General features: G+C 37.4%; 1 protein-coding gene across 1 annotated transcript; it reads right to left on the reverse strand.

Moving 5' to 3' along the window:
* Nucleotides 1-351: 351 nt before the first annotated feature.
* Nucleotides 352-14,578, reverse strand: LOC116177968 (lysine-specific demethylase 7B-like). The gene is made up of 13 exons (XM_031497169.1): nt 14,410-14,578; nt 14,224-14,309; nt 13,752-14,172; nt 6,044-6,335; nt 5,850-5,995; nt 5,394-5,802; nt 5,132-5,343; nt 1,656-1,867; nt 1,490-1,604; nt 1,259-1,440; nt 994-1,208; nt 822-942; nt 352-689 (listed from the first exon to the last, which is right to left on the reverse strand). The coding sequence occupies exons 1-13, from the start codon at nt 14,502-14,504 to the stop codon at nt 604-606; spliced, it is 2,592 nt and encodes an 863-aa protein (XP_031353029.1). The 5' UTR covers nt 14,505-14,578; the 3' UTR covers nt 352-603.
* Nucleotides 14,579-14,995: the final 417 nt, after the last annotated feature.

The raw sequence follows: 14,995 nt of genomic DNA on the forward strand, positions 1-14,995 counted from the left end.
TTGGTGCAATAAAATCCCTGTCTTAAGAGCAAGATGGAAAATTACAGGGGGCAAATTCAATATTAAAACAAAGCATGTGGAAATCAGTGAATCGCAACTCAGATATCACACATAGATTCTAAACAAAAGAGTTTTTATTAGCAGAATCTCGCCCCCGAGATAGGTAACTCGCCCTTCGTTCGGGGTTTCGAGACTGTTGATTGTCGAGATCAGTCCCGGCATTGAGTATTGTAACTCTTGAGGAAACTAGAGGGATATCAAAAAATTATTTATATAAAATATTTCAAGTGGAGGGGTCCATTAACATTTTCACATAACTGTCGTTGGTAAATATACAAATGCTAATAGTAGTACAAAATTCATAATCGTTTTATTTTAAATAAAATTAAGAAATGTTTAACAAATCATAAACTGAAAATACGCTATTGTTAAAAGTTAAAAACTAGCTATACTACTAATTAACAAGGATAAAAACAAATTCTACAATTCCGTCCAATCAAATTGAAAGTATTCTACTAAACAATAGATTTTAACATAATCTAACAATACTGTACTAATAAAAGAACACAAATCGGATGCAATTCTTCAAGTATCGAATTACGGCTAGTAGATCATTTTGTGGATCTTTAAGATTTTTCCCAGCCGCTGTTTAACCGTTTTCATTCCTTTTCGCTGTTTGTGTGTTATTGCTAAAACAGAAAAAATAATTAAACTATACATTGTACCAAAGGTTTTTTACAATAGTTAATGTTCGTTTACTATTGTTTAACCACTGACTAAATATGCTATGGAATTGTGATTGTATCAAAGTCCTTACTTACCAACGCTAGGACTGGTGGAAGAAGTGCTAGGCAGTGTACTAACTGCAGACGAACTGGATGGTGGGCTCTTCATAACTGGCTTGGGTTTTATCTTTCTTTTCCTATATTGTCGTTTTGGACTCTAAAATTAAAAATGTCATGACACCCCTCGACTAGGGAAGCTATGAAATACTTTTTCTGGAGATTCAGTTGCACGTTTAGCTGCCGCTGCTTCGAGTACCTTTTCTACAGCCTGTTTCTTTGTCCCTTCCCTCAGCGGCCTGTTCATTTTCGGCAGCAGAGGGCCGACTCTAGCCTTGGGATTCCACGCCTCGTCAATTTTTGAACGACCACGCGGTTTGAATATGTGAATTTCTTCATCGTCCGAATTATCTAACGACGGATAAACTGCAAGAGTTACATGTTTAGGAGAGTGAAACATAAAAGTAGATATGTACTGTAGTCTTCGTCCTGATGAACGTTGTTTACATTTTCCTCGTCGACAGGAGAGTCACTATCTACGCCATGTTTACGCGAATTTTTAGATACATTCCTTCCAGGCTGGATGTACATTTGACTAATTGATAACATTCCGGCTATAGCATCTTCTGTAGAAGGTGACGCACAGCCCCCCTCCTCCCTAACACATCGATTAAATAAACTTAGCCAAACTGAGCGGTATTGCTTACCTTTTAATTTTGTTTGTAAGAACGGAAGCCTTCAGGAGAGATTCAATCCCATTTTTGGGCAGTAAACCGTCACCCCCTTCATTTTTTGGTTTTTTATTTTTGACACACCACGACGCTAAAAGAAATTTCTCATACATCTAATCAAACTAAAGGGAACAAAAATTACTTGCGGATTTCGATTTCGGTGCATTTCTTGGAGCGGCCAATTTTTTTTTTGCTTTTTTATGATTTTCATCAACCATCAATCTTCCCTCCTCTTTTTCACTGTCATCGTGGAAGTCATAAATTGATTTTGTACTAGAAGGCGAAATTAAATGGTTCACAACCTCCGTATCGGTAACGTCGGGGGGTTTATTGTGGGCGAAATAGTCTTTGGTTCTAAAAAGTTTTTAGTAAATTTGAATGCTTTACAACATACAAGCAAAGCATCTCTACAGAATCTGGTTGGAATGCCAAGAGTTAATTTCTCTGTGGGAATTCTGATGCAAATAATTTTGAAACCATTTCTTCATAAGGTTTGAGATTTTTGAGGGGTTCAATCGAGATTTGGGTTCAATAATAAACAAGGGATGTCTTGGTATCGAATTCCTTTTACCAACTCCAAACAAAATTTAAAGTAAAACAGGGGGCAAGAGGTTTATGAACTCCCTATCTTGTATGAGGACAAAATGCAAGAAAAATGGAGAATATACTCAGCCTATCCCACTTCAACTAGTGGAATTATAAAGAGTTTTCTTGCCAAAATCACGTTCGCGAGCATTTATTTCAATAAGGCGCATTTTCCATGCAATTGATCAGTAATTTCCAAAAGGACGTAGCTATGTGAGCTATTTTCTTCTTTACTAGAAACATCTATGGTTAAAATTTCAAAGAAATATCTTCATAAATAAGAAAGTCGGCCTGGTGCACTCTGCACATGCGCAGATCTGATTTTACTATGTGCGATTTGTTTTGCCTTTACTAGAAGCATCTGTGGTAAAAATTTCAACGAAATATATTAACAAATAAGAGTTGATTGCGCATGCGCAAATGATAGACCATGTAATTTTGCACAAAACAAAGAACGCTGCGACGGCATGTGTTTACCGTGATGTTTAGTGTTATAAGCATTCGGAGGTATTGCAAACACCTACATAAACCGACTCAATTCAAAAACCATTGAAGTAGGCATATGCCCTAGTGAACGATCTTATTAGAAATTTAGTTCTCTACAATGCATCTTCTAGACATTTTTTCGTAATTATTTCGATTTGCTTGCGTTTTGGTATAAATGAGCGCGAACGTGATTTTCGTAAGAATACTCCTTAAGACTCTCTTTCTTACATTGAATCGACCACAACTCAGCTTCAAAATCGAAGGAGCATAAGCAGTTTTCTAATAGTCTAATCAAGTCTGTATACTGCTAAAATTCTGATAATAGTCACAGCATGACAAATCTTCCCTCTTTGCGATGCACGTGAGTAACTGGAAGACAAACTTCTTTCTGTTCTAGTATGGAGAATATACCATTTTCTTAAATACTGAAGCTGTGACGGAGAATACCTCGCGGTCTCAGGTGCCTCAACAATTCAAAAAAGTGGAGTGCGTTTCCTAGACCTGAACCTTCGACATAGTGCCTCAAGGAGCACTGGCACTTGCACTCCGTAAGAAGGCGATATGTATGGTAGATGAAGCATATAAGGATATTTCGACAATGCAACCATCTTTGGCCCCTATTATTTAACAGTTTTGCAACCGTTCCTGTGCATGCTGAGAAGTCAACCAGGGTACACCCTACGTGGTAATACGACGGTCACTTCCCCAATTTTTGCAGATGATATATTCCTTTCGAGCACAGTATCAAATTGAGGAAGTGAAGGAACCTAAGGTACCCAAACCAAATTGACTGATCCTGTAATTCGGGCTATAGCAGCTAGTGATGGGCGATAAATAAAATTGTTATCGATTTATCGATAAGTCTGTTTAGTCCGATAATTATCGATTAATCGTTAATCGATAAGTATGGATAATTCGATAACTTTTGAAAATAATCAATAATGATTGTTAGATGTTGATAATAATCGATTATTATTGACACTTGTCGAAAATTGTTCATCTCTGATAATTATCGATTAATAGATAAGAAGTAGTAATTATAAAGAGAAAACTATCGATACTTTTTTATAAATGTTATCGATATAAATATGTTCTGAATCGGTATAGTTACAAGATGGATCCCAATCTAGACGGTATAATTACATCATCCATGCGTACACTCGCAAACATTTTTTCTTTTTTTGTATTGGTATTGCGAGAGATAATTTAAATAAAAACAGGATGTTTTGAAAAATATTAAAGCAACTGTACGTAGGTGTGCTGAAGTTTTCTTAAATCAAAGGTGATCAAGTGGACGATAATCCTAAAAAATTAGTAGAGAAATAGGTTGTGAATTGTGATCATGGCAACTCCATACTGCTCTTACTTGATCGCTTTTGTTTTAAGTAAGCTGGTATAAACATTAAAAATGAACTTCTCAAGTTTATGTCGTTAAAAATTCTCTCGATAATTATCTATCTTTTTTATCGATAAGTTATCGATTAATCGATAAGTTATCGAATTATCGTTTTTTTGCAAAGCACTACTTTTAAATGACTAATTATCGATTATGGATTAATCCATAATTTTTTTAATTTATAGGCAGTCGATTAATCGATAATTATCGATATTAATCAATAATTATCGATAAGTTATGGATTAATCGTTTTTTTGCACAGCACTAGATCATCGCAACTCCACATTGCTCTTACTTGATCGATAAGTTATCGATTAACCGATAATTATCGATGTTATCAAATTATCGTTTTTTGCAAAGCACTACTTTTAAATGACTAATTATCGATTAATCGATAAATTATCGATAATTATCGATTAATCGATATTTTTTTTAATTTATCGGCCGTCGATAATCGATAATTATCAATAAGTTATGGATTAATCGTTTTTTTTGCACAGCACTAGATCATGGCAACTCCACACTGCTCTTATTTGATCGCTTTTGTTTTAAGTAAGCTGGTATAAACATTAAAAATGGACTTCTCAAGTTTATGTCGCTAAAAATTCTCTCGATAATTATCTATTTTCTTAGTTTAGTTGTGAGATTAATCGATAGATTGTGGGGAATTATAGATTTAAAATTTTCGATAAATTATCGATTAGTCAACTTTTTTTTTAAATTTATCGATTATCTATTGATCGATAAGTTATCGATTAATCGTTTTTTGCAAAGCACTACTTTTAAATGACTAATTATCTATTAATCGATAAGTTATGGATTAATCGTTTTTTTGCACAGCTTGGAAGACCGCCCTGAGCGACAAGCTAAAAATAGCCGCCTTCCCTGGTGTTGTACCTGAATTGATTAACAAGGACCGAGCAAATAGGGAAGATCTCTGAAGATGGGAGGCCCTTGGCTCTCAAGGATCGTCACCGGCGACAAATTAAGTTATGATTGAATTTTCAAAATGAATGAATAAGAGGACAAGGTTTAAGCAATCCTCTAGACTCCAAAGTTACTTTTTGAATTCCAAAATGATTGCTCTTTGCTCTTGCTCAGTGCTAACTTCATACCAAACAGATTCTCCTAAAATCTCGACAAAGACATACCCTAATTTAAATTTTAAAACTGCCCCTCCTCGATGAATAGCGGTAGTTTCTTCAGGACGGTAGAACAGATTGCTATCCCAAGGCGTGGCCGGTTCTTGATTATTGGCGTATATGTTATGCGACGATATATTCTCGTATGGATACATCGCCGGTTTGGGTAACGTTAATTTAATTCGTGGCTGGTTGGGCTCAATTCTTGGTTCCGAAAAATACTGCAACATAGTTCGAAATTTTACCTTCTCCAATAATACCAATAATTTACCTCTTGGGATGATTTTGGAGACAGCGGGTAATCGACAAAGTCTTTATTGAAGGGCCGTTTCCTCTTCCTCTTTGATTCGCGTTCTGGTTTGGGAGGATTTAGTGCATTTATGAAGCGTTCAGCGTGCCGAATCTCTTTTGATATATCTTTAATCAGTTTTGCCGAATTTATTGTGGTGGGTATTTGCTCTCGTACGTTAACATTATAATCCTTTTCTAAATTCCATTGTTTTAATACTGCCAAGAGAGCCTTTAGACCAGCTAAAAGCAGATCGGGACACTTCTTTTCCTCGCTATTTAATTCGCGTATTTGCTGATAGAGTTTTTGAGCAGCAAACCAGTTCATCGTTTCAAAAAAAGGAAACCTAAACTTCTCTAAGGTTTTGACTTTTTTTTCAATTTCGTAAATTCTGAAATTAAACAATTTAGAACAAACCCAATTTAATTTAGTCCATACTGTAATTGCATTGGAATGTTCAAACTGTGCATAAAATTCCCTCCGAACACCAAAGCGTCAACCGGTGTTAGAACTGCATGTATCCACCCTGTTGGAACCAACATAGTTTGACCTTGCCGTAAAGTACACTTATAACAACAATCGACCTGAATATAAACAGTTAGTATTGCGAAACGTCGCCAATATAAGCTCACTTGATCGCCGAAAAAGGTTTCACTTTGATTTGAAGAAGTCATCCACTGCTGATACAATGTTAGATTTGCAGGTGTGGGCCGAATAAAATAAAATATCTTTTCACCTCTCAGCACGTGATACCAAACGCTTGTACCACCGAAGTCGACATGAAAGTCAGTATACGAATCTTTTACACTCATTAAACAATACTTTTGAACACGTGGTGGAGGTATATGGTAGTTTCGCATCCACATTATATTAACCCAATCTAATTTTCGTGCAACCATTGGAGCTTCCACATATCTGGACAATCTGTGAACATACCACATTAGATTTATGGATTAATAATACTGGCACTACATGTACAAATTGGTCAGATACATGACAATAGCAATGCATATGATATGAAGCGTTACTGTGACATTATGCTGTATTGCAGCCCCCCTGTGGCGCAGTTCAGTTAAAGCTGAACTGTGGTGCTAAGGGTCCGTGGTTCGAATCCGAGTTTGGGCATGGATATTTGTAAATGCATAGTGGGTTGGGTTGGTAGAGCAGCCTTGGCTGAAACCACGCCCACTCAAAAATAAAAGCAAAATAAATTATTTGCCGTCAGTTCAAGATTACTTAGTCTTAGCGTTAGTTAGCACCAGTTGTTAATCGTCTTTGCGGTGAATGTATGGTTTCGTCATGTACACCACTTCAATTTAAGTTGCCTAAACATACCCCGGGCAACGGTTGTTATGGTTCATGACCACTATGGGCGGTCGCATAGGTTTTGTGTTTAGGCAACACACCTCAGTTATTACTTGTTACACAAAAATACAAGAGGTTTAATGATCATACTAGAGATGTCACTTTTTGCAGTTCTATAAATCAGGATGCGTAATAAGAAAACATTTACTGGAGTTTTATGTTTTACAGTAAAATAAAGATAACAAAAGAAATGAACTGATAACGTAACCCCACGCCAATATACAACATATGCATACTTACAGTCACACTAAATTTAACTAAAATCCACCCACATGATGTATGATTCTATTTCACGCTATGTTATACGAATTAAGCCATTTTAAACCGAATATTAATAAACCGATACAACAAAATATCGAAGGATCCTCAGTATTACAATCACTTTTAACGATAATTTATTTTAATCTTACAATTAAAAATTTTCTTCCTCTTTAAACCTTTTTTAAATGTTCGAAATATTCTATATAATATTTAAATAAAATCAATTGATACTAAAAAAAATACATCAAATTCATGTCTTGGGCATTGAGATAAATAATGCTCTTAATCTTGTTCCCAATGATCTTGGTGCATAAATAACGATTTTGACATGTTTTGATCAAAATCCATGTGGCCGCCAAAAATAGATCACATTCATGTTTTTACCATTGAGATAATGCTCTTGGTTTTTTCTCAACGTTCTTGGTGCATAAATAACGATTTTGACATGTTTTGATCAAAATCCACGTGGTCGCCATTTCAAATTCATATCTTGGGCATTGAGATAAAGCCCCTAGTCTTTTTCCCAACGATCTTGGTGCTTAAATAACGATTTTGACATATTTTGATCAAAATCCATGTAACCTCAGAAAAATAATTTAACATCTTTGAATCACACACATGCGGTTATCAAATGTGCACGTGACGTACTCTTTCAGCATCAAGATCATGCGTTTTAAAACTTTTAAAGCTCCAAATTCATGTGTAAAAAATAATTTTAGGTACATTTTGCTCTAAAACTTTTGACCTATACCACAGAGAAGAGCTATATTGAATTGTTACACATCTAAGAGTCATAGGGAATAATGTACCGAAAGTCCAAACTCGATACATGACCTAGGGAATGAAATATTTTGATTTCTATTATATTGAGCCCGCAGTTTTTCCTGTTTCCGATTCACTGGGAGTCCTATAACTTTTGTTCTTGTTGAACCAGCTTCCTGAAAATCCATAGCGTCCGTCCTTAATGTCCAAAGTATCCGTACACCTAATCTCAACACAATCGACCACTTTTAAAAAGAGTTAGAGCGCACACGGACGGACGGACGGACGACAATACAAAACTATAAAGGACCTGAGGATCCTTAGAAATTTATATTATATACAGGGCGTTTCAAAAAGAATCATCCGATTTTAAAAATTTATTGCTATTCATCTATAAGTCCGATTTGATAGAACAATGTACTGTTAGTAAGAGGAAGCTCTCGAGTTTCGCGTGGTTTCCGCTAGGTAGCAGTAGCGCGCTTCTGTCAACGCCCAGCTCAGTTATTGTCAAAATGGCGTCTAAACAAATTATAAACCTACAAAATCGGATGATTCTTTTTGAAACGCCCTGTATATTAACTGGGCGCAAGCCGGTTGAGGGCCCAGAACAAAAGAGGGATAATAAATAAACAAATAAATAAAAGTATCATCATTCATTTTGGCACAATATAGGTGAAGTTTCACAATTTTTTACAAAATGAGATAGCGTTGAAGTCCTACAACAAACCTTCAACTACCCATGCTGTGGAGGCACTCATCGGGCGCGTCTTCGGGTGACGGATAGGAGTCGTCGCCGTGGACCAAACTTTCAAGTCAAGGTGGTGATAATGGTGCCCCTCGGATACTGGGCAACCTCCGAGTGGTGGCCCCTTTCCTTCAGGAAGGCGCTGGCAGCCAAGCCCTGGGCAAGCGGCTCTGCATTTCCGCACTACTCGTGGGAATTGTATGGACGATTATTCAAACAAACCCTTTTTGGGCTCCTCGTCAGAGGGGGCCAACAAGCCCGGGTCCTCAAAAGGAGTCCGGTAACAGAGCAGGCCCCTTGAAAGAGTCGACGGCTCCAACGCAGGGCCTCATTCAACGACCTGGTGTTGGGCCAGCTCTTATTCGTAAGAAGAATAGCCCTGCAAAGGCCAAGTGCTGTATCTGAGTTGTTGGCTCAGGGCGGCAACCCGACGTCAGGCACCAAGCGTCTCAGATCGGAGGGAAGCACTCCAGGGTCTGGCTCAGGGCAACTTGAGAAGAAGCCTCAAGGTTCTGGAATACCCAAAGTTACGGGTGCACCACCAACCTATTGGCAAGTAGCTACGGCAGGGCTTAGAGTGACCATCGTTCCGAAATCACACCCGGAGGTGGACATCACTGAGCCTCGGCCGAGGTGCATTATGGGTGTAGTTGTCAACGAGATGGACGGGGGGAGGCCGAATGCAAAGACCAGTACACCTTGGACTGACGCGTCCTAGGGGAAACAAGTACCATTTTTTGTGTACACCAAAAATTCAAATTCAAATTAATTCGCGTTAATTCAAATTAATTAACGTTAATTCACGTTAATTCAAATTAATTCACGTTAATTCAAATTAATTCACGGTAATTCGAATTAATTCACGTTAATTCAAATTAATTAATGTTAATTCAAATGAATTCGCGTTAATTCAAATTAATTGACGTTAATTCAAATTAATTCACGTTAATTCAAATTAATTCACGTTAATTCAAATTAATTCACATTAATTCACGTTAATTCACATTAATTCACGTTAATTCAAATTAAGTCAAAAGGGTATACACCAAAAATTCAAAGTTGTTTCCTCCTAGAGGGTATGTAACCAAGGTAATAGCTGTGTTATACAGGCTCCCGGATGACACGGCCACCATCTTGCAGCACCTCCAGAGGCAAAATCCTGGTTTCCGGACGAGCCAATTGAGGACGTTCTTCCGCCGGGAGGTCCTCCTCGCATTTGGTGTCGATGAGGCATCCTATCAGGTACTCCAACGGCAGAAGTTCAAACACACGCGGGGGTCTCGCGCGTCACTTTTGTGACGAAAGCGAGTGTTCCGGCTGCGCCAGGTAAGGGAGAGAGCTCCACCGAAAATCGGTAAGATGGATCTGAGCCATGCTTGGAAGCAAAGTCATTATATTCTCCATCGGGACGACGGAGACGAGCTCATCGGTTACTAGAAGATGTCCGCAGAGTGGAGTGTTGCCTCAACTGGTATATTAAACTGTACGGTGCACTCGTTTGCTAGCCTACCATGGACAGGGGCGGCAAAGCCAATCAGAAAAGCCCAGAGACTCACGTGTTGGGAAGTCACTGGAGCCATGAAAACCACACCAACTTTGGCCATGGAGGCACTTCTGGAACTAGAAACCTTTACACTTAGCTGTGGAAGCAGAGGCTCGGAAGGCTTCCATACGGGTAAACGATTGGGATGAGTGGAAGGATCGAAGCAGCCTTGGGCACGGGTGGTGTTAGAAGGAAACCCTCGGATCAGATTCCCTCCTCACAAGAAAAGATGTGATCCAGGTCTTACTAAGACCAAAGAGTTATAAAGTCATTCTCCCGGATAGCGAGCAGTGGCTTAACTCGGATTGCAATTCCAAACTCATTGGTAAGAAGCAACCGGACTCAGACAGTTCAGGACCTTTTTAACAGGGCGCTTTGGCAATCACCTGTGTCCTTACTGGATGGTCAACTATCACCTGTGTAACATTGGGCTTGTGGAGGAGCACACATTCAGGTTCTGAGGCAGATGAAACTACCAAGCATGTGGTCTGTCACTGTGACGTCCTGATCAGAGACAAACATCATCACAGCTATCTGGAACGAGGGAAGGGTAGAATCAACTTAGGCTAAACAGGGTTTGAGAGGAACGGACCCTGAACTTAGTTGCGAAAGAAAGGGGGTGAGCACAATGAGCCTTTGGTGTGCCTAAGTGCTGCCTGGTCGGGCTCTCCTGTGAATAGATAGATAGATAGATGTATGTACAGGGTAGGTAGTCCAGATTGGACACTTTCTTATAGAACCATCCTGTATTTTAAGAGATAGAAAAAAATGGACCTAGGTCGGAGCTCAATTTTAAAAAGAAAATCACTGGTGCAAACAGAATTCATCTCTACTCGTTTGGGCGCTAAGGGACGTTTCTCAAATTTAGTGGATTTCTTTAACTTTCTTATTTTTAAAATAATTAATTTTGGCAAAATCTTTTTTAGAGTATGTACTTTTTTATATAGAATCCATCGCGATACACAATTTTTATACAGGGTGGTTTCTTTAATACAGCCCTAAACTACATTTTTTCATACGAACAACTCTACATACTTTGGAGTTTTTGAAATAAGTGTAAAATTTCTATTTATTACTTGGTATATTTACATTAAATATTGCATTTTATACATATTTTTATTGCAGACATCTCGGTTTCCATGGCGAATAAAAGATGGCAGGAATGTTTAAAACAACAACTTATTTGTTACCTGGAAAAATTTAATAGTTCCAAATAATTCTAATTAATCTCACACACAAAAAAACAATGAAGAATTTTACGTCCATATGAAAAAATGTAGTCTGGGGTCGTATTTAAAAAAACCAAGCACCCTGTATAAAAACGGTCTATCGCGATGAATTGTACATAAAAAAGATTTTGCCAAAATCAATTATCTTTAATAATAACAAATAAAAAGGTTTTCGCCCTAAGAAAAGTAACTTCAGTGCATTTTCCATGGAATGATCAGTACTTCCTAAACTGCCATAGATATGTGCGCTCTGTTTTTCTTTACTAGAGGCATCTATGGTTAAAATTTCAAAGAAATATTTTCATAAATAAGGTAGTTGGCAATACGCAGAATGCGCATAGACTGCGCATGCGCACATTTAATGTTCACAATATGAGGGTACACCCAACCAAACTTACACAACGTAAATTCAGTCGGGGATTAACTTATAACAAACCGAGTACGTTACAGACAGTTCGAAATGTTTCGTTTTGGATTTACAAATGTACATTAAACATAAAGGATGTAAGACTCTGTCAAAAACGTTTTTTAATATTTGAGTTTTTAGCAACGTGACGTCATAAAACTTTTTTCCACATTTTTTATTAACAAGCGGAGTTTTCGAGTGGATATCCAGATACTAACAGGGAGCAACGTTGCTTGACTGTAGATAACAAATGTATTATTAGTGATAGGTACATATTAGCAATAAATACAAACAAAAGGTAAAAAAGCGCGTTCTTTGGTTCGAGCTAAGAAGTTGTTTTGTCAAGAATTTGTCACTGTAGCATTCGAAGCACCCATATACAAAATTGCAGATAAAGCGTTAGTTTTTGCGCATACGCAATCCAATTCTTTAATTTAAGATATCTAAATGAAATTTTGTGTTCAGGCACCTCAAATAGATGTAAAACTAATATTGATACACAACATTTATTTTGCGCATGCGTAACACCACTTTTTTAATTCGTTAAGATAATAAAATGACATTTGATACACAGGCACTTTGAATGGAAATAATACTATGGCCCATTCAAAAAATTTGTTTTGCGCATGCGCAATCCAACATTCGTTTATAATACGAACATCGTCGATGGTATTCTTTGGACCTTAGTTTTAACGAACACGTGTAAGGAGTCGATCTTAAAGCAATATGCAAAATTTCAACACAAAGACATGTTATACACAGGATGTAATTACTAATCAATATACAAGTGCCTTTTTCTAAAATGTTTTGCAGCCACACATTTTTTTCAAATTTGGTACATCACCACCACTTCCAATATTCAACATCTTTTATGCAAACCGAGATGCAAACACTGTGGTCTAATTAGAGTGTAATATAGCCCCTTAATTTTTTGCGCATTTTCTTTAAAATTTCAAAAAGATGTGCATCCGAACCTACCCGGACACAAGATTTTGCATACGCATGTCTCTAGTGGTAAAACTTTTGAAAATGAGAGGGGGAGGGGGGGGCGTTCTACCCTCGGTTCTACCCTTCATGGTATTCTAATGAAAGGTTTCATTGAAAGGAATTGGTTTCTACAAACTATAACTTCCATCCGCGACTTCTTTTCGGGTTCTGGGAGTGCACGGAGGGGGGGGGGGGGGGTAAAATTTGTTTTATCTTTCATGGTATTCTAATTAAAGGTCTCAACAAAAGGGACAGTTTCCTACCAACTACCGCCCTTTTCCCTTACCCTTTATTTTAATACAATCACAAACAACATGTCCTTCCTGGGATTCGAACCCAGGACCTTTGTAACCAAAGGTACAGCTACGAAATCCGCAGATAGGTGCCTTATCTACTGCAAACTACAAAAAAAGACAACTAACAAAGTAGGATCATTGCAAGGATCATTGTTTAAATACAATCGTGTTAAAATTTTATACAAAAATGAAAAATTTGAATTTCTAGGTACACGAAAGGTAACAGTGAATATCTATAGACTGAATCTATTCAAAGAATATTTAAAGGTACCTATTATACCCACCCAAAGAAATGAAGTGTAAAAACTACAAAATAAAGTCAAATTCTGTTTAACAAATGCAATACCAAACCACACATGATCAATCTAATGTTTTTTTAGAACGAAGTAAACAAATTAAAAATATTCGCACAATAAACAATTAATGCGAAACCAATTGAATTATCATAGTGATTTTCTCAATAATACCAGATAAAATTGATCCGTGAAAGTGACCTGATCATGACTTGAATGAAACACTCATGCGAACTTATCTTTTAGTCACCGTAACACTAATAAACATTCGATTAGACTTCACCGGTAATGAAAGAATGTTTTACTGATGACGAATGTGCAATAATTTCTGGTTATAATCTTGCAAAGATAAAGTTGTTTATAGCGTCACAGTTACTCATTTGATAATAAAAGAATGTAATTGATTGCGCCAATTAAGATGTAGAAATTGCGAAATGAATAATAAAAACTCACCCTGTTTCGGAAAATTCGAGGCTAACGACGTTGAAAATTCGTATTCGATTGGTACTATTGTAATAAGCGACGTAATCACTAAGTTTCATTTTAATATCGGATTGTCTCGTAACATCTATTACATCGAGTTCCATTTCGCCACCGACGGAAGCTTCGACGTCATACACACTAAAATTACTAGGAGGAACACTCATACCCAAACCATCGACGCTGTCGACTATTATAGGATTACTAAATCCCTGCTGTTGCAACAGGGTGTCAGTCAACTGTTGCCCTCTCATATGTGTAACTACTTCGCTATCATTTGTAAAATGACGACCTCTTAATTCGCGTACAAAAACTGGAGTTCCCGTCTGCACAGACTTCGTCGACGCGTTGCCATCCCAATAGTCATATCTGTGCCAGTTTAAATACGGTTTATCTAAAACTCGGCATTCAACAAAAAACTTCCACACTTAGTCGTGATACTCACATATTGAAGATCCGTAAATTGGGGAACATCTAGGGCAATGGAACTTCTCTATTTCTATCGCGGTGTATTCTTGAAAGTTACAACAGCTGCAATATAAATTATTATTACAACTTTTTACACTAAACAAAGTAATTTTGAGGTTATATTAATGAAAACATATACATTTCTTATTTATAAAGAACTTACCTGCCGTGAAACCAATCTTTACATACATCACATTGTATCATAAATACATTAGGATCATAAGTACGTCCACATAAACAATAAACCGCTTCCATCATTTTGTTGTTAAATGCAAAATTATTGTGATTGAGATTTGATTGTGTATGCCATTTTCAAGTCCAACAAGACATATTGCTAATTTCATGCATATGACTGAGCGTGTTTAATGCGTCGACAAAAACGAAGTGTCTAAACGCACGGCACTCACAATCCGTTGTTCTAAATCGTCCACGCCGTAGTATACACTGCGCATGTTTGAAGTATTTTGTGTAAGTTTACTTTTCAGCAACATTTAAAAAAGAAATGTTAAACCTACAAATACCCTAATATTCAACTCTTTTGTCGTACCAAAGAATTTAACCAGAGCCGCCAGAGTGTAAGTCGGCGTCCACAACGGCGCACCGCGCATAGCACAGCACCAAACCTTGCCCCTAGCCTGGTACGGTCGAAGCAAAACAACTCATAGTGGCCACAACGAAACCTCTCCTTTCGCCTAGCACATAGTCCTGCTCCGCACCGAGATATCGAGCTTAATATTTTTTAAGCCTAG

The sequence above is a fragment of the Photinus pyralis genome, unplaced genomic scaffold, assembly GCF_008802855.1.
Source record: "Photinus pyralis isolate 1611_PpyrPB1 unplaced genomic scaffold, Ppyr1.3 Ppyr1.4_LG8, whole genome shotgun sequence".
Classification (NCBI taxonomy): Eukaryota; Metazoa; Arthropoda; class Insecta; order Coleoptera; family Lampyridae; genus Photinus; species Photinus pyralis.

What these genes read in the sequence shown, in the direction of transcription:
- LOC116177968 (XM_031497169.1), bottom strand. Translation starts at nt 14,504, where the DNA reads ATGATGGAAGCGGTTTATTGTTTATGTGGACGTACTTATGATCCTAAT. An exon ending in GTTTTAAAATTTAAATTAGG is followed by an intron (nt 1,868 to 5,131) that starts GTATGTCTTTGT and finishes AAAACTTTTTAG; the next exon opens with AACCAAAGACTATTTCGCCC. An exon ending in TCATCAGGACGAAGACTACA is followed by an intron (nt 1,209 to 1,258) that starts GTACATATCTAC and finishes TAACTCTTGCAG; the next exon opens with TTTATCCGTCGTTAGATAAT.